Below are 21479 nucleotides of genomic sequence, written 5' to 3' on the forward strand. Positions count from 1 at the left end.
TGAGGCGCAGAGAGGTGCATGATTTGCCCATGGTAACACAGCGTGTAAGTGGAGGTGCTGCAATTCAAACGAAGGTCGGCATGACCGCAGATATGTCTTAATCAATGGTTCTGCTTCCATTGTGTTCTGGAGGCAAATACCCAGCTCTGGGGGTTGATATTACTTAGCTGAATCTAAGGAGAAACCACCTTATAGGAAGAGAGATCTGGAAAAGGAAGAGGCCACACTGGAAGGTGGAGAGCAATGACTGGGCCATGAGAAGCGTGCAAGGGGGGTCAGCCTCTGCTAGATGTGCCGGAGAACGTGAAATTAGACCCCAAAGGTCCTTGGGAATACCAAGGGCCTAAGATCCTAGCGAGGCTCTCAGCGATTTGAAACAGAAAACAAACAAACAAAAAAGATTGAGAACAATACCTTGCCTGCGTTCAGTTCCGAAATCGCTGCCAGAATCTGCTGCCTGGATCCATCTGTCTTAATCCCCAGCTCCTTCAGGTCACCATCGGTAAGTGTGAGGAACGCTTCCATGTCCACCTGGGGAGAAAGAAGCAGTACTCGCTGCCATCGGTTTGATGCCACACCTATTTTCCCCAACCACAAGAGAAATACCATGATTATGAGCTATTAGTGCTTATTAGTAGTGAATTAATTAGGACTTACTAGTTCTGATTCCTGCTTTATGCTGAAAGTTTAGTGGAAAATATCATAAAGAACTAACTGTCCTCAGCGCTAGCCCTGGGATTTTCAGGATAGGTGTACCTTGGAAAGGTACCCCGAAAATGAAACAAGGAAGGAAAGTCTCCAAGGCAGCATCTGGGTGGCTTAGAGTGGGTAACAATCCAAGTCCGGCTGTTAGACAGTGAATTCCAGTTTGGCTGCTCTTTTAACAATATTGGCTACTGCACAGAAAATGTGGGTATATGGTGGTACTCACCACGTTTCCCCCCAGAAGACAAGAGAGATGCAGACTGTGGAAAGACAGATGAAAAAATAAAACAAGCAGAAGCAATATGGAAAGAAGGGCCACGGAGAACCGAGGTGGAGAAGGGCTCAGAATAAGGGTATCTCAAAGCCATACAGCCCATGGTTTCTATGGGAAAAATCCTAACATTTCTGTCATCCCTGCCTGTGCCCCAAATACCCCACATGCCATCCTTCCTTCTCTCGTTTAATAGTCATTTTACTTTCCTGGATTTAAAAAAAAAAATCTTGAACCAGGTTTGAGTCAGTGGGGAAGGGTCTGCTCCCTTATCCTCCCCTAAGCATTCTGTAAGATGCAGGCATCCCCACCTTTCTGACAACGATTAGCTCCTCTCAGACTTTACAGCTCACAAGGTGCTGAGGGGCCGAATCAAAGAGTGGCGTGGTTTTGGCTGAAAGCCGTGTCCTGGTCCCACAGGACACTCCCCTTCCCCCCCCATCCCAGACCCCTGGCAGAGACCCCCACACCCAGTCCCCACTGCCAGCCCCCGAGAAGGCACAGCACATTAATAACACAAAAGCAAGCAGCCGTCAGCAAACAGGAAAGATTTTTTTGACGATGAGAAAAATCACTGCTCAAATTTAAAATGCCAGGGAGGCAGGAAAGATAGGGCAGAAAAGCAAATCGAGGAAGAAAGCCATGGCATCCCACTCTGGTTCTGGAAACAAAATACAAACTCCTCAGTTGCATCTCGAGCTTATCGGGGACAATGAGTGATACTCGTGATTGCCACTGTATTCATGCCAGTTGTCCTGTACTAAACTAGGCAACAGAATATTCTAAAACCAGTGATTATATCCTAGTGGCTCGTGGGCTGCCGAGGAATTTTATTTGGCCAAAACGGGAATTTTTTAAACAGCCTACTGAGATGTAATTCACCTACCACACAATTCATCCACTTGAAGTATACAATTCAGTGATTTTCAGTACGGAGTTGTGCAACCATCATCACCACACTCAATTTTAGGACATTTTCATCCCCATTAGCAATCACTCCCCATTCTCTCCTCCCCATATTCCCTGGCAACCACTCATCTACTTTCTGTCGCTACAGATTTGCCTATTCTGGACATTTCATATAAATGGAATCATACCATATGTGGCCTTTCGTGTCTGGCTTCTTTCACTAAGCAGCATGTTTTCAAGGTTCACCCATGTTGTAGTACAGATCAGTACTTCATTCCTTTTCTATGGCCAAATTATATTTCATTGTACAAAGATAACACATTTTACTTATCCGTTCATCAATTAACGGACATTTGGGTTATTTCTACATTTTGGCGATTATGAATAATGCTGCTATGAACTTCTGTGTACAAGTTTTTGTGTGGACATATGTTTTCAATTCTCTTGGGTGTATACCTACCTAGAAGTGGAATTGTTGGGTCATGTGGTAACTCCATGTTTAACACTTGGAGAACTGGGAAACGCAGAATAATAATATTTTAAATGTGTAATTGTGAGTGATTTTAAGCAAATAGGGATGCTCTCAGATTAACACAGACTCCTATTCCAGATATTTAATTAGGATTTGCTTTTGACCTGCTTTAAACCTATAAGCCTACCCGTCAATCCCCTTTGGCAAGTGTATGCAGGACAGACACAAACTTTATGAGGCAGAGCAGTGCTCAAAATTACAAAATTCTATTACAACAAGCCATAAGGTCCCCAGGATTTCACTGTAATGAACTGAACTAAATGTGCTGAACACAAATTCTATTTCTTCAGCTGTCTCACTGAAAAAGATCAATCTAGGCCGGCAGAATGAAAAGCTACATAGTTAGACAATTTTTTTTTTTACACTAAAATTTAAACCGACACTCAAAAAGAACATCCTTACCTCTTGCTCCTCAAAAATGGGCTGATATTTCTCAAGGGACAATTTCTTAAGGATTCCAGTCAGTTCATCTTCAAGTGGGAAAGATATGGAAAAATACAAGTTAGAACTTGGTAAATATATCAAAAGAGTGATCTTCAATCTTTCATAAAGCAGCGGTAATCTCTTTTCAAATGAAATTCTACCAGAAAGCCCAACACAGAAAGCAGATCTAGCTGCGTGCCTGCTTGTGGAACTTGAGGCCACGCTCTTCCCCTCCGGGCAGGCCCTGGGCATCAAGCAAAGCCCCACAAGGAGTTGTGAAGACAGAAGACAGTGCTGCTCACGGCCAGGCTGACTCCCCAACAGCTGCAACCACCAGGTTCTCGGAGTTCTAGCTGCTGGGACTAAGACTCCGCCTTCTATCCAGAACAGTTTTCAATGACGATTCCTGGACCGCTGGTTGCTATACCTGCAGTAAATGCTAATGCCAGCAAGTCCTCAGCTAGTCAGAGGAGGAACTTCAGAGAACTGGCCGCTGGGCTAGAGACCAGAGGCAGGGTTTGTTCTGGCACAAGTGTGTGGAGACCGTGCGCTTCCCGAAGGAAGGACGTCTTAGTGGAGCAGCGGAGCCCGACAGGCAGAGACCAGGGAAAAAGAGAAGATTCTTGGTATCAAGATATCAAAGCAGGGAGAGTAAAGAAAGGAAACCAGACCAGCACCTGGGGGGCTTGAAGGAGTATTTATTCACACGTTCAGTGAGAATAAAAGCAGGAGGCACTGCTTTTATCTGGGGGACTCAACAGGGACCAAAACAGACAGCAAGCAGGTTGACAGGCCAAAGGCAGCGAGGAAGAACACAGAGGCATGGGAGGGGCTGACGGCGAGTGGGAGGAGGCCGTTTTACAGACAGCGGTCAGGGAAGGTCTCGTTTGTAAGGTGAAGCAGCAAGATGTGCAGGTATCAAGGGAAAAGCACCAGGTAGCATCAGGCAGAGAGAACAGTAAGTGCAAAGGTCCCGGGGCAGTGGGCGCAGAGCACAGAAGAGTGGACTGGAGGGTAGGAGGCCAGCATTCCTGCTTTTATTCCCTCATGCAACAGTGGCTACCACATGCTGGAAATGCAAGGATGGAAAGGTCCCTGCTGTGAAGCGGCTCCGTGTGGCAGCGGAGTCATAATAAAGAGGTCGAGAGCTGATGCACATTGCTCACCCTCAGGCACCCTGTTCTGGCTGACCCATTTGCTCTTTACAACAACCCTATGAGGTAGACCCTATTACCGTCCTTATTTACAGATGAGAAAGAGAGGCACGGAAAGGTTGGGTACCATATCTTGAGTGGGTCATACTGCCAGTCTACGGCAGAGCTGGGATTCAAACCTGTGGGTCTGGCTACCGGGCCTGTGTTCCTCCTCCCGCTCTGCCACTTCTCCCATGGGTGGTGAGTTCTACGGTCATGGGCATGAACAAGGGGATCTGGGGTCAGAGAGGACAGCTGACCCAACCCAGGGGACCGGAGAAGCCCTCACAGAAGATCTGCTACTGAGCTAGGATGTACGAGGTGAATCGAGTTCCAACCCAGACATAATCCACTGTAGTTTCGTGACACCAAACCTGTGCTGCAGCGGCTCCTTCCCCATGCCATCTCCCTCCACAGTGAGGTGCTGGTGAATGTTTCACATTTGGGGGGAAATGTATGCATGTACATACGTTTACTGCAGGTTTTACTGGAATAAAGTGTATGTAACACACTACTGACACATAATAATAAATTATACAATACTCTGTTAGCAATTCCAGTAGCCAATGTCTTCATTACATTTCAGGCACCTCACTGAATTCTTTCATTGATTTTTGCCCTACTCTTGTGCCCAGAACCAATGAGTATAGTTCTACCATGAAGGCTGGTGAACAGCTCTGTTTTCATGAACATGTAAGATGAAAGGAAACCACGAAGATCTACGCTAGAACTTCAGGGGAACAACTGCCGAATAAGATAATGGTTTTCAAATCTTGGAATTCGAAGAATGTTTTCTCAAATGTTTTGTGCTATTCACAATATAATGGCTACAGGCATGACACTTTCACATGTGGCCTGCGTAATCACCGTTTTGCCCATCACTGTCTAGATTACGTCTAGATGATCTATGAAACAATAAATCAAGTCCTGACTGACTGCTGGTGTTTTCTGATTTCAGTGGTGTAAATACCCCCATCATAGCCGATTTCAACCTGCCAAGGGAATGTTCCTGACAGTGGGATTGGGAAGAGACGCACAGGAGTAACACATCATTATGTAATATTGCCTCCATATAGGTAAAACAATATAAATAATCTCAAGAGCATAGATATCAGTAAAACGCACTAAAAACCAGCAAATAGTTTTCTTTGAAGTACTACATATCTTTATGTTTAATTAATTTAATTATAAGTTCATGTAATTTGTTTTAAATTTTATTTATTTGTTTACTTATTTATTAATTTATTAAAGCTAATTGGGGGACAATTGTTAGTAAAGTTACATAAGTTTCACATGTACAATTCTGTAATACATCATCTATATATTGTGTGTTCACTACTCAGAGTCAGTTCTCCTTCCATCACCATATATTTGATCCTTTTTACCCTCATCTACCACTCCCCTCCCCGCTCACCCTCTGGTCTGTGTCTAAACTATTCTCTGTGTCTACAAGTTTTTGTTTCTTCATTTGTTTGTCTTGCTCCTTTGCTGTTTTCAGTTATATGTACCAAAATTAATTCAAAATGGATCCAAGACCTAAACATAAGACCTGAAACAATAAACTACATAGATGAAAACATAGGTACATACTAAACTTATGGACCTTGGGTTCAAAGAGGATTTTATGAATTTGACATCAAAGACAAGGGAAGTAAAAGCTAAAATAAATCAATGGGACTATATCAAACTAAAAAGCTTCTGCACAGCAAAAGAAAACATCGACAAAATAAAGAGGCAATCAACTGAACAGGAGAATATTTTTGCAAACAACGCCTCTGATAAGGGGCTAATATCCAAAATATACAAGGAACTCATACAACTCAACACCAAAAATAAAGCAAACAATCCAATTAAAAAATAGGCAGAGGACCTGAATAGACATTTCCCCAAAGAGGACATACAAATGGCCAACAGGCACATGAAAAAATGCTCAACATCACTAATCATCAGAGAAATGCAAATGAAAATCACATGTAATTTGTTTTGTGTTTTTCTTTTTTTGTCTTCTATTTTTTTAATATTTTGTTCTTACAATTTGACTTTTAATAACTGTGTTTAATCCCCAACTCATCATTCTCTCTGTAAGTTTGGCAATCAGCTCTGGCTCACCACGGCCCCATCTCCTCTCAGCCCTGGGGGCCCAGCCCGAGGGCTTGCTCTTCAGGAGCCTGCCACGGTACTCTGTACTTTGCTGGTCACACAGGTTTCATCCCATCTGTTGTTACAATCCTTTACTGTGATTATGCTGAATGCATCTGACTCCCCTGGCTGACTACGAGTTACCTTAACATCCAGCACAGGCTGTGGTACCCAGTGCCTGCCCTAGAAACCTGCGTGGGAGGAATGTGAGGCTGAGAAGGTTCCGTCACAGGCCTCACGGCTTCCAACAGGAAGAGTCTTGAGAGAGGGACACAGGTGTAAAGATGGGCAGCACAGAGGGCTGCACGCAGTCCTCGATTGGGGCCACACATTTCCCACAAAAACATCATAAAGAAGAGCTGTTTGAGGATGGATTGTAGTCTCTGTCCTGTGACAATCTAATGGCCAAGGGACAAGGGTCTCACTGTCTCAGGACTCAGAAATTCCAGAAGGGAAAACTAGGCTTTCGAAGGAAAAGAAATTAATCTAAAAAGAAATCATTGTCAGGTCCTCTTCTTTTTTCATTCCAACTAGGGCTCTCCAAATCTTTTTAAATAATGAATGGGAGGGAAAATAGTGGGGTACAAATACCTAACTACACCTTTAGGGGTTTTGATTCCTGAAAGCCTCTGAAGTGGGATAATTCATGATTGGGGAGCTTAAGACTCTACAATAGAAAACATGGTTAGGGAGGCATGGGACTGCTAGTGAATATCTGAGGCTTTATAAATGATTGCACTCGATAACATAAAACAATAAAGCAGACGCCAAATAAAGAGGATGCCAACGGCAGCATGCATTTATCAACTCAGGACGGACTGCAGCCTGTGCAGTTGATTTCAACTTATCACTTGCTGGGCAGAACCTGCCTAGCATGTCCTTCCAGCAGCTGCAGTGAGGTGTCCGCAAATGCCTTGGTGACACCCACAATCACAATGAAATTTTCCTCGCCTCTGATTTATACTCCTTGCTTTGCACCTGCCTGAGCCCCAGCTCTCACCAAAGCTCCACACCCTCGTTCCCTCTTCCCCACTCCCAGGAGCCAACTCCCAGATGGCAGTTTTAAAGGATGACATTTCTCTCTCTCCTGGGCCTCACTGCAGGGCCGCTGCTCCTGCCCTGCTGTCCACTCCATCTTCCTTCCCTCATCATCCCCATGGGAGGGACTTGTGATTCAAGCACATGGCTTCCAAAGTTCTCCTGGTTGCAGTGGCCATCTACTGCTTTTGCTTGCCCAGCACCCATCCTCCTCTTTCTGGAAACAGCACTTCAATTTTCCTTTGAGGAACCACTTCTCTCCCTCTTCCAATCTACACAGTGTAGGCAGGACAGACCCCAAGCCCGGCTCCAAAGGCAGACACCTGACCTGGCCCTGACCAATCAGCACATTCCACCCCCACGACACAGAGATCGTCAAGGATAGGCAAATGACCCAAGTTGTTATAAATATAGACAAGGTCAGCCAATGACCTTTACCCCTGGCATTCTGCTGAACCTACTAAGAAAGCAGCACTCTTTCTGCTGGGGTTGCTAAGTTGGTAGGAAGAGGAAGTAAGCCTGAAGCAGCTGGGAGACATCCTTGCCACCACTTAGAGAGAGCCTACCTGAGAGACGCAGGGAAACACTCCCAAAGCGCCTGCATCCAGACATGCCTGAAGCACACACAGACACTTCCATTTTAGGAGCCCACAATTTATCAGGTTTTGTTTTTGTTTCTGCTTAAACCAGTTTGGAGATTCCATGACTCGAAACTGAAAAAATTCTGATGTGTACAAGGTTCAGGGAATGTTATGTAACTGGTGTTAAAGAAACATTTCTAAGGGTGCATGTTTGTGTATATTAACAAAACTCCCCGACATTCAAACAGTATTTGAGGGAGCATACCTATGAGCTCACCAAGCACAGCGAAGAAAAAAAATACACGGTAGACTCAGGGAAGAGGGGGAGAGAGCTGTTTTTGTTTGTTTGTAACAAATAGACCTGAGGAAAGATGGCTACAGCAATGAAAGGCACTTGCCAGGTCACCGTGGTGAAGAGGAAAGGGTGGGGTCTTGGGACCTGGGGAACTCACCCTCATCGGTAATGGTGCCGCTGCTAGAGCCCCCGCTGCTCTTGGATTGGCGGTGGGACGAGGAAGAGGACACAGAGGACTCAGCCGCGTGACCTTTGGGTGAAGGCGAGGGCGTGAGGGTGGGGGAGGTGCTTTTGGAGGTAGTGGATGTTCCGGACGGAGGCCTTTTGCTCGTCTCCAGTTTCTGCAGAATAGAGTAAGACGGACATATAGCTATCACCTAGAGGGTAGAAATGATCAAAACAGCCCCACCACAATCGGAAATACTGGTGATGTTGGACGCAGTGAGACATCTCATCAGGACTACGAATCTACGTTACACACACACACACAAAGCAGAAACAGCTTTATCAGAACAGTTGCAGGAGAATCCTCCCCTGGAGCAGAGAGGGAGGGCGTGGGATGGAAAAAGTGGCCCACACAGTCAGGAAATGGGGGCCAGTTCTGCGCTTATGAGCAGTGTCCTTGACGGAGGCCCTTATGTCCCAGCTAACCCTGCTCTAAGATGGCAGTGTGGCTTCCATGTATAATATACAGGAGTCCCTTTCTGGTCTTGATGGTCCAGTCACTGCCCACCTTTCACCAAATAATACATCATTCCCTCCGTGTGTGTGTGTGTGTGTGTGTGTGTGTGTGTGTGTCTGTGTATGTGTGTGTGTGATTTAGCTTTAAAAAAAATGTCTTTTTTATTTGGAAATACTTTTAGACTCACAGAAGAGTTACAAAGGTATACCAGAGAGTTCCTGTGTACTCCTCATTCAGCTTCCCCGGATGTTAACATCTTACATAACCACAGTACAATGATTGAAACTAAAAAATTAACTTTGGGACTATTAGCTGAATTATAGACGTGGCTCAGATTTCACTGGTTGTTTCACTAACACTCTTATTCTGCTCCAGGATCTGGTCCAGCATCCCACGTTGCATTGACTTGTCACGTTTCTTTAGCCTCCTCCAATCTGTGACAGCGCCTCAGTTTTGCCTCCTCTTTTATGACTTTGACACTTCTGCAGAGTTCTGGGCAGGTACTTGCAGAATGTCCATCAATGTGGGTTTCTCTTATATTTTCTCATAATCAGACTTGCTTATGGATTTTTGGGCAGGCCACAGAGGTGATGTGCCATTCTTAGCACACAGTACCCAGAGGCACAAAGTATCAGCATCTTATTACTGATGGTGTTAACCTTCATCATCTAATTAAGGTGATGCCAGCTTTCTCCATCGTGAAGTCACTATTTTTCTCTTTCTAATTAATACATATTTGGGGCGGAGATATTTTGAGCTAAATATTGTTTTTCCTTAAAGTTTTACCCACTAATTTTAGCATTTTTTCTTTGGTGGATCTTGTCTGAAACAATTACTCCTATTCTAATGGTGATTTGTTAATTCCCTTATTCCTTCCACATTTATTATTTGGAATTCTTCTGTAAGAGTTGTTCCTTCTCCCCCATTTATTCAGTTATTTATTGATATCAATATGGGCTCATGGATATTTATTTTATTCTTTAGGCTGTAATCTAATACTGTCATTACTTATAGTTGCTCAAATTGTTCCAGCTTTGGCCACTGAAACCTTTCAGGTTGGCTCTAGTATCCTTGTGACATACCCTGGCTTTGCTTTCCCCTTTTGTTTCAAAAGCATTTCCTTTCTTCTCGATATCACAAAATGTTTCAGGCATTTTTCACTGACTCACTATGGGAATAAACAGTATCTCCAAGGCCCTGGTCCCTTTTATTGGAGGTTGGTACTTAGAAAACAAAATCTGGGCAGTAGATTTCTCATTGCTACTGGGCTGTCACTGCTTCTAGGTCCTCTCAGTGAACAGAGCAAGGAAATACCTGAAGTATACGAGCCCATGTATGCACACAGAGCCTCATTTATTTATCAACCTGTACGTATAATATACACTTCTCAGCATGTATATGCATACTAATACTGACACCGCTCCCTTCTATCCAACATGCACGGGGATTTTTCTAGCATTTCCCTTTGTTTCCATCGGTGACAGTTAAAAACTGAGCTTATTATATTTATTTATTTGTTCAACCTTAGTGTAAACATCAAGTATATATGTATGCAAGAAGTATATGTTTGTAAAGTGGTTTTAGACTTTAACCCCTATCCCTGCAAGAAAAAAAAAAAGGTCACCAAGAATACAGCGCTTGTATATGGTTCTTTTTGTCTTTACTTTAGCCTTACTGTATCCACCTAACGCATGCGTTTTTCCCCACCTCCTAGTGTGGTTATGTCATTCATAATATAGTTAGATCTGCTGTCACGGTCTGCATTCCATCTTGGTTCCTGGCTGATTTTATTTTTTTTTTTAGATTTGCATACGGTAGAAATAACTCTGTTGTGTACCATTCTATGGGTTTTGACAAATGCATAGCGTTGTATATCATACAGAACAGTTCCATCATCCCCCAAATTCCCAGTGCTGTCTCTGCTCATCAATCCTTTCTCCCATCCCAACCCACAGAAATAATTGATCCATTTTCCATCCTTATAGTTTTGTCTTTTCCAGAATGTCATATAAATGGCATCACACAATATGTGGACTTTGGGGTCTGGCTCAACGTAATACCTTTAAGATCCATTCAGGTTATTGCATGCTGCCAATAGTGTGTTCCTTTCCATTATTGAGTAGTATTTCATTGCATGGATGTACCACAGCTAATCAATCACTTGTTGATGAGATGTTTCCAGTTGAGGGTGATTATGAAAAACTGCTATAAACATTCACCAACAGATTTTTGCATTAACAAAAGTTTATAAAAATTCACGTGGGTAAATACCTAGGATTGAGATAGCCAGCTCATATGGTTAAGCATATGTTTAGTTTTATAAGAAACTGCTGAACTTTTCCAAGGTGGCCGTACCATTTTGCATTCCCATCCGCATTAAATAGTCGCAGCGCCTCCACATTCTCATCAGCACTTGTATCTTTAAAACTTTTAAAAAAAATTTTAGCCTGTCTAATAAGTGTATAGTGCTATCTCACTGTGGTTTTAATTTGCATTTCCCTAATAACTAATGATGTTCAACATCTTTTCAATATGTTTACCATTTGTCTATCTTTGATGAAGTATCTATTCAGGTATTTTGCCCATTTTTAAATTTTTGGTTGTTTTCTTATTGTTGAGTTTTGAGAGTTCCTTACTCAGTAGTTTAAATACGATCTGGCTAGGTATATTCATTTTTATGTTTATCCTATTTAGTGCTTTCTGAACTTCCTGGATGGGTGGTTTGGTATCTATTATTGATTTGGAGAAATTCTCAGCCATTGTTTAACAATACTCCTTCTGCCCCACCATTTCTCTCGTTTCCTCCGAGATTGCAATTACCCATATGGGACAGCATTTGGTATTATTCCACGACTTTTGAGTGTTCTGGTTTTTTTGGTGTTGTTTTTGCCTTAATTTCTCTTTTTTCTTTGTGTGCAGTTCTCTTTTTCATCAAGTGCACTAATCCTTTTCTTGGCTGCATCAAGTCTACTGAGGAGCACACCAAAGGCTTTCCTCATCTGTTACATGCTTCTTCTAGCATTTCCATTTGATTCTTTTTTACAGTTTCCATATCTCTGCTGAAGTCGTTACTCACACAATCTTGCACGTTGTTCACGTTTTCCACTAGCGCCTTTAACATGTTAATAGTAGTTCTTTTCAGTTCCCTGTTAGATATTATCATTCCAACACCGGAGTCATAGTGAATGGCCAGTCTTCTAATGATTGCTCTGTTTCTTGGGAGTGTAGATTTTCTTGTCTTTCCGTATGTCTTGTAATTTTTGTTAAAAATTGGATACCTTGAGTACAACAGTAGAGACTAAGATGAAGAGTTGTTATGCCTGAAAATGGGTGCACCTCTCCTGCTAACTCCCCTCTAACTAACTACATCCCAAAGTGCAAAAAGGAAGTCCCTCTCAGGTTTTGAAAGACTGTCAATTAGCTACCTATATTATTAATAAATTCGTCCCTCTGCTTTTTCTGATAAGGAAAAACCTTCAATAATAAAGGTTCTGATAAAGCACGAGATAATTAGTATTTCCCTACAAAACAGATATATCCCAACCAAAGGCAAAGAAACACGATACTCTGGACCTGTGGGCAGCATTACTGGGGCGGGGGCAGGTCAACATAAGGTTATTTGGGATGCTCTGAAATATCTGAACTATTCCCTATGTCCCCAGTGTAGCAGATCGATTGTGTTAATGGCCTCATCTCCACTCCTCTCTGGAGCTATACCCTTTGGTACATAACTCTGTGTGTTCTCCTGTACTGGGTGTGCTGATTGGCTTAAAAAACTTGGTTAGGGCTTCAGCCATTGCCACAAGAACACAGCCACGTTTGCTGTGGACACACACGGCCCAGTTATCCTGGTCACCCCAGCCAATAGCCAGACGTGTCGGTTATCGCCCCAGACCATAAGAACTACCTAGTTAAGTCCAGACTACACTCCCGACCCACAGATTCACGAGTGTTTTGTTTTAAAACATTGAGCCTTAGGGTGGGAAAAGAAAGCTGATATACCCACCAGGCCGTTGGGCTTTCAGAGGTCTGGGAAGTGTAGACAAATACTCTGATTCTCCCCATTCTGTGCCTGCTAAGGCTCATTTATTTGCGAGCATGCTAGAATCCATGCCTTGTGAATATTCCAGTATCACAGTGGTGCTTGTTTTAAGCAAAGTACAAATACCAGATTCAGGAGGCTCATATTTTGAATACTAATTTCTAATCCTTCCTAAGGGAGTCTTTGAGAAGCACTCCATGTCTCCATTTTGCTGCTGGAGCCATTGACAGAAAGCCCATTCCTGGTGTCCTTTGATTTAGGGCAGTGGTTTCTAAGAGCCCTGGCTAGGCTGGCTGCAGCACTCTCTGGGGAGGATAACAGATTTCCCAAACCCTGTCCTGAGAGTCTCATTCAGTTATGCTGGGTGGAGCCCAGAAACCTGAAGGTCACAGCATATTATTATATGAAGAAAATCAGGTGATCATTGACCTGCATCGTTTCCCCAGTTTACTTTTCCTGAATGCATCTTTTGACACAATTTTCTTTCAACACAATATACTTGTATATAGATTACATATGATAGACGCTGTCAAGAGAGATAATAATTAATACAATTTCTAACTTAGAGGCCTACCTATTTCCAACACCAATTAAAGGAAGCTAATAATATCTAACACATCTAATAAGATCATCAAAATAGAAACAGAAAATTTTAGGCAACAGAGAAGACAACTACATCAAAACCCAGACTACTTTAATGAGTAGCTGAGTTTCCTAGCAGCAAAGGCAAAAAGAGGAATACAATAATTATATAATTCTTACTAAGGAAAGAAAACACATCAAAATATCAATAGAGATTTTCTTTTTCTAGAGCCAGATTCTAAAAGGAACTTAATTACATAGATCCTATTACACAAGTAATTGTCAGTGTAATGGAAATATGTTAATCTGTAGGGAGAGAGAAACTTTTTCAGGAGCTATGTTATAAAAGGAACCATATGTAGGTCCAACAGCAAAAGGAACTTTGAATAACAGAGTTGTGTAAACTCTTATGGGTGGATATAAAATAAAGATTATTTCTCGTTCATCCATTAAAACATCAATCTCTGGAGGTACTTCCAGACAAAGGTCCGGGGTGAAGCTCTTAGATGATCTACCTTTTCTCAGAGAGAAAGTTTAAAATCTAGAACATATGAGGAAGAGTGGGGTTGTGGCTGGATTTGGGGTCCTCTGAGAGGAGGAAATGGGCTTCACAGCACCACTCGGCGGAGGCACCTAGAGAACACCTGGGAGAGTAGCCAGTTCACACTCATGACTAGGAACCACATTCTGGGGCTCCCTCCGTTAACCACCCCAGGCAGAAGAGCTCAGGAGTGGAGTGGGCATTGTGAAGACACTAACACACTTCCCGTTCTAGAGAGGCATTTAGGGTTTCTCATCCACTGCAAACTCCGTAGCTGCTAACAATGTGGTGATAGCTCGGGGGCTACATCAATGGAGGAATGGTGCCAGAGAGGGGAGGGGAGGCTCTGGCTCTCTCCTGCCCACCAACCTTCCTTCAGCTCCTCCCCTCTACCACACTCTGGCCTCCGGAGTGCCGCACATGCCATCCCCTCCCCCTGGAACAGTCTCTCACCCTGCCCCAGCCCTGCCCCTTCCATCTGGCTCTTCATCCTTCAGGTCGCCATTAGACGTCACTGACACTCTCAAGCTGGGCAGGGCATCCTCCCTTCTCCATGACAGCCTCTAGCACAGTGAGGGGAGACTGCTTGTGTCTGTAGTGACACCCTGACAGTGGTCACCAAAGCCCCTGTTGACTTTGGGACCCTCAGTGCTAGCAGGACCCAGCCCAGAGCAGATGCGCCAAAGACGTGCACAATGAATTCGTAAGTGGTGCTACTAATGGCAACGCGCACAGCGGACACCTACGCAGGCTTTCCAGGGGCCAGGCCCATCCTACATGCTGAGGTATGGGGCTGAGATTTGAATCCCGGCACTCTGGTCCTGAACCCCTACTCTGAACTCTTTTGCTCGAATCAATGAGCAAAAACGTGCAACCTGAGTCTGGATGAGGAATCCGCTGGTGCCCTGGAGATCAGGTGGGAGGTGAACACGAGCGAGGGCACAGGGTGTAACCTCAGCAACTGCCCCAGCCCATCTCAGATAGCCCAGGAGTGGCCTCTGGAAGGGGCCTGTCTTTAGTCCTGTCCCAGAACTGTGGCACCACCCACGTTCCCCAGCATGTGGGCCATGTTAGGTCAGAATCTATGAGAGTTAACATGGGAAGATGGAAACGGAACAAGCACCTTGCCACCCGGACCGCAACCGCCTGCAGGGGAGACCGGGAGCTCGGACGGGCTGGACCCGGGCGCTGGCCCAACAGGACTCGACTGATGGCTGGGCTTCTGCTCAGAGAGTCCGGCTGCTTTTTTCCTCTGGGCAGCGATCTGGGACAGGACACTGTCTATGCTGCCACCTGGGGAAACAGGAATAGGAATGACCGCCACAGGTCCAGCATAATGCAACATGGGTGCATTGGCTTCGTGTGCCGACGGCGCTGAGCCAGAACCACGTTTCCCAGACGCCCTCCCTGTGTGGCTCTGGGTCAGGGCTGACCACAGGAGGACTCTGCATGAGAAGTGGAAGGCGGCCGTGACGCAGTGGCCATCAGGCGATGAAGGTGTCACAGTTAAGAGTGTAAAATGCAGTGTAGGCAAGATTAGCTTGTCCTTGCTTTTCCCCCGCACCACAGCCAGCTCGGCCAGCCTCTATCAGCCACAGATGCCTGCCCCCAGCCCCGGATTCCCACTGCAGACCCCCTGCAGCACCTTCGGCCATCCAGCCATGCCAGGGCTCCCCCCTTGCCCTCCAGCTCCCCCTTTCCGAGCTTTACATCCCCAACTCCCGCAGTTGTGCAGTAACTTCCTCTTGCATAATACTCAGAGATGTCAGCTTCCCTGATTGAACCCTGATTGCCAAGTTCGCTCTCCCAGGTTCCCCAAATCTACTAACAACCTTGAATTATTATGAAAGAAAACAGGAAAGTGCTAATACCCAGGCCTAGGGAGGGAGCTAGAAGGAGAACACTGATAACTAACACTTACAGAGCATTTACTAGGCGCTGGCACTGCTGTCAATATTTTACATGTATAAACGGTACCATTCTGGAAGGCAAAACGTACTAAAAGCCTTGAAAACAGGCAAACCCACTGGCCTCACCACTCTGATTTGGGGTACTTATGTTAAGCAAATAACTGAGTATGCAAAGACAGAAGTGTGAAGGCATTACTTAGCATGGTTATCTACAGAAGCAAAAATCTAGAACAGCCCCAGTGTTCAACAAGAGGGAAGTGGTTATATAAAAGTGTGATATCTCACACACTTGTGTGAGTGAATGGAAGACTGTTTGGTTATTTAAAAGTTGCTATAGATACAGGTTTATAGACATAATAAGGTGTTCACAATATGGTGATATGTGCAAAGAGAAAAACGTTACAGAGCATTCTATGCTCTGATGTCAGCCTGCCTGGGTTCAGGTCCTGCCTCTGCGAATTCACAGCTGAGTGACCTTGGCTGACTGAGCCCATTCTCTCATCTGTAAAATGGAGATGATACCTTTGCAGGTTGTTGGGGGATGATCCATTTAAAAGGCTTGGTATCATGCCTGACGCATACTAAGTGCTCAATAAATTCTTATTCCACTTTCATAAATACAATATGCATAAAAGTACTTTGTAAAGATATGCACCAAAATGTTAGCGATCTTTAGTGGGTGAGACTGTACCTTTCTTATTATTTTTATTACTACTACTACTACTATTACTACTACTACTACTATCATCATCATCATCTTTTTGGTTTATCTGCTCTTAAAAGCTTTTCCACAAGAAGCATGCACTTCTTCTGTAACGGCATAAAGCAGGGGTAACCTTCCTGCAAAGCTGGTTTTGGTTCATCCTGAATACCCTCGGGGAGGACAAGAAAGTGTGCTGGAAGCTCAAAATAACTGTGGGCACTTGGGTTTGACTCCTAATTGTCACCAACTTGCTCTGTGTCCCTGAGCAAATCTCTTGCCCACTCTGATCTTCAGTTTCCTCATTTGTTCAATGAAACGGCAGGATGAGAAGCTAAGGTTTAACCTTCAAGGATTTTAAACACCATGCATTTCTTCTAATTTCTTATAAAATTTCCAACAATATAAAGCATTTTGGACTTTATTTCCTCTTTCTCCACTCCCCTTTCCCCCAAGAAATATACATAAAGGAAACTCCGAACTGTGAATTCACTGAAAAATCCTTTGGCCACATCGAGAAGACCCAGCGTGTGCAGCTGTTTCGGGGGCTACCTGCAGAGCGAGCACGGACCCCCGTGCTGAGGTTACATCCTCAGCGCCCAGGGACCTGCCCACCTCCCGAGTGGCCCCGCCCGGGTACCCACCTGAGCGGTTATGCAGCTCTCCGCCGTGCCTGCTCACGCCCCCTACCCCACTGGAGCCACCTGAGGAATGAGGTGAATGGTTGAAGTTTCCAGAATTGGTAGGAGAGGCCGCACTTCTTGAGAGAGACGGAAATTTAACTGGCCTGACGGGAGTCTGCAAGAATAGGTGAATGTCATGGTTAGGGTTTGCTGTTGCTTCCTCTGGACACACAGAGCCACGGAGGGGAGGGCCTGGAATTCAGCCAGCCCACTCCAGCCGGCACGTCCTTGCCGGGAGCTCAGCCTGCTGGCAGGCCACTAGGGGATGGAAGTTCACTTCTAGCTGCTGACAACCTGACCATTCAGCTCAGGCTGACCCCCCTGTGACATCCTCCCCTCAGGGCACCCTGCTTTCACCAGCACTCAACTCCTCCCCTGTTGTGGACCGAATGCAAACCCACACTGCCCATTCGGAGCATCTGAGGCCAGGCTCTTGGTCTCCCTCTAGAGATCTGGTACTACGTCAGCCCAGGGAGGCAGCTGCAAGCACAGGGCTCAGCCCCGGTTTACAGCAGCCGTGGAGGCCCTGGGCTGCTCCAATCACTCAGCACACTGTGGCGGGTCAGCCCAAAATCCTTGTCTTTGCTTTGCCCATTTTCCGTATCCTCATGTGCACAGTCTACACATACGGAGATAACCTCTCACAAGAAGGGTACCTTAGTATGTTACACAGACACCGAGGGCCAGTGTGGCCCAGGGGACAGACGTCACCCTGCTTCTGGGGACAAGGAAACATCAGTCGTGTGCACAGCTGCCTCCCAGTGCTGGCGCTTGGTCATGGACCTGAGCAACTATGTAGTGTGGAATCTAACAGCCAAGAATCTGATTTTTGGTCCCAGGCGCACTCCTTGCTGGGTGATCTTCAGCAAATTATTCCCCTCTCTGGGTCCCAGTGTCCTCACCTACTAAAGGGAAGGTCAGGTTAGATCAGGTCTTCAAACTGTGTCCCCTTCAGCTTCAGGCTTCCAGAGAGCACAGAGAATGGGGACTCCCACTTTCATTCCCTTCACTCTGACACTGTAATCTGTTTACATATTATGTTCCTTCACAGGCTTTCATTAGACAAAAGGTAGCACTCATTAAAAAACAAAAGAAAAGCTTTAACTCCTCTGTGTCCGTGGGTCTGAGAGCCCTTCTGCCGGCCACACATCACGATTTCAGTGAGTGGTGACTGACGCGTCCAAGCACGTCAGCTGGGTGACTTACGGTGTCTGTGTTCCCGCTGCCCACGGGGTGGCCCCTGCTGGCTCTCTGGGGCAGCACAGTCTTCATGGGGTCTGCCTTTCCGTTGTGACATGTCCGGGACCGGTCCGAGCTCCACAGCTCAAAGCTGGAAGGGGGTAAGAAAGGGGGGATGACTGCCTTCAGCTTGTCACTCGGGAGTCTGGTGAAGGGGGCTCCATTTCGAAGCTGAAAAAGACAGGCTGTGCGTTAGACAAAGGCTCCAGAGGGCTCCCAGATCTGGGAGGAAGATTCCAGGAATTTCCTGCTTCTCAGAGAAGCACCATCTATCCCTCCACCCAAGCCGGAAACCCACATGGTGTTCTCAGCTTTCCTTCCAGCAAGCGAGCAATACCCACGTGTGCTCTGCTCCAGATGCCAGTTTCTCCTGGATCCATCCAGAGCGGCAAGATTAGAACAGGGAAAGAGGGCTGGAGAGCCAAGGTGAAGCCAAGTGATGTTGGGGAGTAGGGGAGCACAGAGGAGGTACCCCTTGCGGCAGGGAGAGACGGCACCTGAGCTGAGCCCGAAGGCCAGTCCAAGCTGGCCCAGTGAGAACTGGGAAAGGGCACTGCAGACAGAGGGAACAGAATGTGGAAAAGCCTGGAGAGAGACGAGCAGGACAAGTGTACAGAACTGCAAGCAGATTGGTGTGCCCAGAGCTGGGGCTTTCAGGAGGAAGAGGCAGGAGATGAGAACTGGGAGGCCCAGGCTAACTCGCTGTGAGCCCAGCAAACACGCCCTTCCCCACCCACCACACCCATCCTACTCTCCAGCCACACCTCCTACTGCTGACATTTTTAACTGTAATTGAATTTTAAATTTTGAAAATGTGATTTGGGGTCAGTTTAAAATCCATGCAATGAAGACTGGTGGATTGTCAAGGAAAAGCATTAAAACAGTCCACACTAACTTTAATTAAGAAAAGACTGAACTTGGTGCCAGATGGTGCTTTGCAGGGAAGGGCATCCCACAGCTAAACCTGCCTCCAAGCAGGGCATCTCCTGCAAGGATGGCTGCAAACGCCCACTCAGCAGGGCGCCCAGGCCAGCCTCCATCTACCAAGGGGCAGGCGGGCACTCTGCTGCCCTCTACAGGGCATGAGGAGGCGGGTCGGGAGTGCTCCGGGGCAGAAGGGACGGCATCCTGGGTTCCCACCCTGGTTGTCCTGAGCTTGTCTGAGAGTGGGTGAACAAGGGCTGGCCCTCTAGACTTCAGCAATTTCATCCAGCAAATGGGGGATAGGACTGGAAGGAGACTAAGGTCACTCCCAACTGCAAACCCACCACAAACGGACATTATCATTCCTTCGGGTCAGAGTCCAAAGTGCTGCACACTTTCTGGAAGGCAATGACATTCATACCCTCAGCAGAGCTGTTGTAACAAAAAACTAGAAACCCCAAAGCTCCCCAAGCCAATCTCCACGTGTCAGTCAGGCCCACTGCCAGGATGCAATGTTGTATAAGGAAGCGTTCAGATACAATGTGGCCAAAGAGTGTTCAGTGACATGGAAAAGACGGTCATGACCAGGCTCAGCACAACATGGGGAAGATAACAGTGTGTCTTCTGCACGGTTGTCAGGGAGACTCAATGAGGGAATATATGTAAAGTGCTGCAAATAGTGGCTGGGACTTAGTAAATGCTGTGCTAATACTATTACATATAACATGATATCATATTCATAGATGCAAAAAAAATGGTAGGAAAAATACTCAAACGATATATACCACAAAATGTCAATCATGATTGTATGTGTGATCGAGGGTGATTTTATTTTTCTTCTTTATATTCTACTGCATCTTCTACAATTTCAGTAACAGCCTTTTTGCCTTCACACTGAAAAGAATTACTACTTAATAGTATTAGCACATGTCCGGCAGTACAAGCTCCCACAGTCAGTGTGTAGAAACACCGACATGCGTGGCGGGGCCGAGTAGAGCTGGCAGATCCTGGTCAGGACCCGGGCCGCTTGGGCACCCTCCAGGACCATCTCTGCTCCTTCTCCTCTCCAACACTGCCCTCTCCTGGCCGGCCTCCACATTGGGTCTCAGAGCTAAATGGACTGGAATCTAACCCCAAGAAGGAGGCTCTCCTTTCAGAGAAAAGGAACAGGAAGCCCAGAGAGGTGAGGCAACACGTCCAAGGTCACAAAGCAGGTAATTGAACTCTTATTTAAAAACCACAACCATGAGGGACAGCATCTCTCAAGTCAGAGACTGCTAGCTGTCTCCCAGTGTCCACCTTATATATCCTCCTTATTAGACATCCCTGATCTTAAGTTGGGCTTACAACCACGTAGAACAAAGACTTCATTTCCCAGACTCCTGAGCAGCGTGATGTGCCCATGGGACTTAAATTCTGGCTGATCTGATGTAAACAGAAGTGATAGGTGAGTTAGGAAAATTCTTTCAAGACACCTGGCATGTACCCATGATGGCGCCATCTCTTCTTCCCTTATCCTTCTTGCTGGCTAGAATGAGGCAGTAATGCCCAGAGCTCTGGCAGCCATCTTGGACTAAGAGGTGACCTTGGTAATAGAAGCCATGTCTCGGAGACCAATAGGTAGACGGAACCTAGGTCCCTAACTCCACGGAACAATGTACCAGTCCTGAACGTCACTTACTTGAGAGAAATAAGCTGCTATCTTATTTATGTTACTGTTATCTGGGGACTTTCTGTTACTCACAGCTGAACCTAGTCCTAATACATCTCTAGCTTATAGATGAGGAAACTGAGGTCTCACTCAGGCCGGAAAATCCCGTGACTCCTCTCCCCTGGCAGTCCATAACCAAAGTGGTAAGTCTAGTGGCGCCCATCAACTCCTGCCCCTTCAATGCCCATCCTTAGGGCTGCCTCCCCTGAGAATGTGACCAGGGCTTACCTCTGGCCACGAAACACCAGCACAGCCTTACCACAGTTCAGGGCTGGCACCTATTCTGACTCCTCGGTGCCAGAGCTGTACCCATTGTTATACATTTTGACAGAAACTCCATCACAAAGGAAGACAAATGCCCACATCGCTCCTTGTTAAT

General features: G+C 45.8%; 1 protein-coding gene across 2 annotated transcripts in view; it reads right to left on the reverse strand.

The window, feature by feature from the left end:
* The window catches only part of ANKS6 (ankyrin repeat and sterile alpha motif domain containing 6), a gene marked incomplete at its 5' end in the record, with an annotated part of 44467 nt that overhangs the window by 5198 nt on the left and 17790 nt on the right, over positions 1-21479 (reverse strand). Inside the window, 7 exons of one of the 2 annotated variants that reach the window (XR_013994384.1) lie at positions 415-531; positions 932-965; positions 2820-2887; positions 8244-8427; positions 15057-15226; positions 17188-17341; positions 18433-18636. Coding sequence is in view for 1 of the 2 variants with exons in the window: in XM_081065279.1 (XP_080921405.1) it covers positions 415-531; positions 2820-2887; positions 8244-8427; positions 15057-15226; positions 17188-17341; positions 18433-18636 (897 nt within the window). The remainder of the gene's footprint in view (positions 1-414; positions 532-931; positions 966-2819; positions 2888-8243; positions 8428-15056; positions 15227-17187; positions 17342-18432; positions 18637-21479) is intronic. The other variant, XM_081065279.1, reaches the window with a different exon arrangement.

This window comes from Rhinolophus hipposideros (genome assembly GCF_964194185.1).
Source record: "Rhinolophus hipposideros genome assembly, chromosome: 11".
NCBI classification, from domain to species: domain Eukaryota; kingdom Metazoa; phylum Chordata; class Mammalia; order Chiroptera; family Rhinolophidae; genus Rhinolophus; species Rhinolophus hipposideros.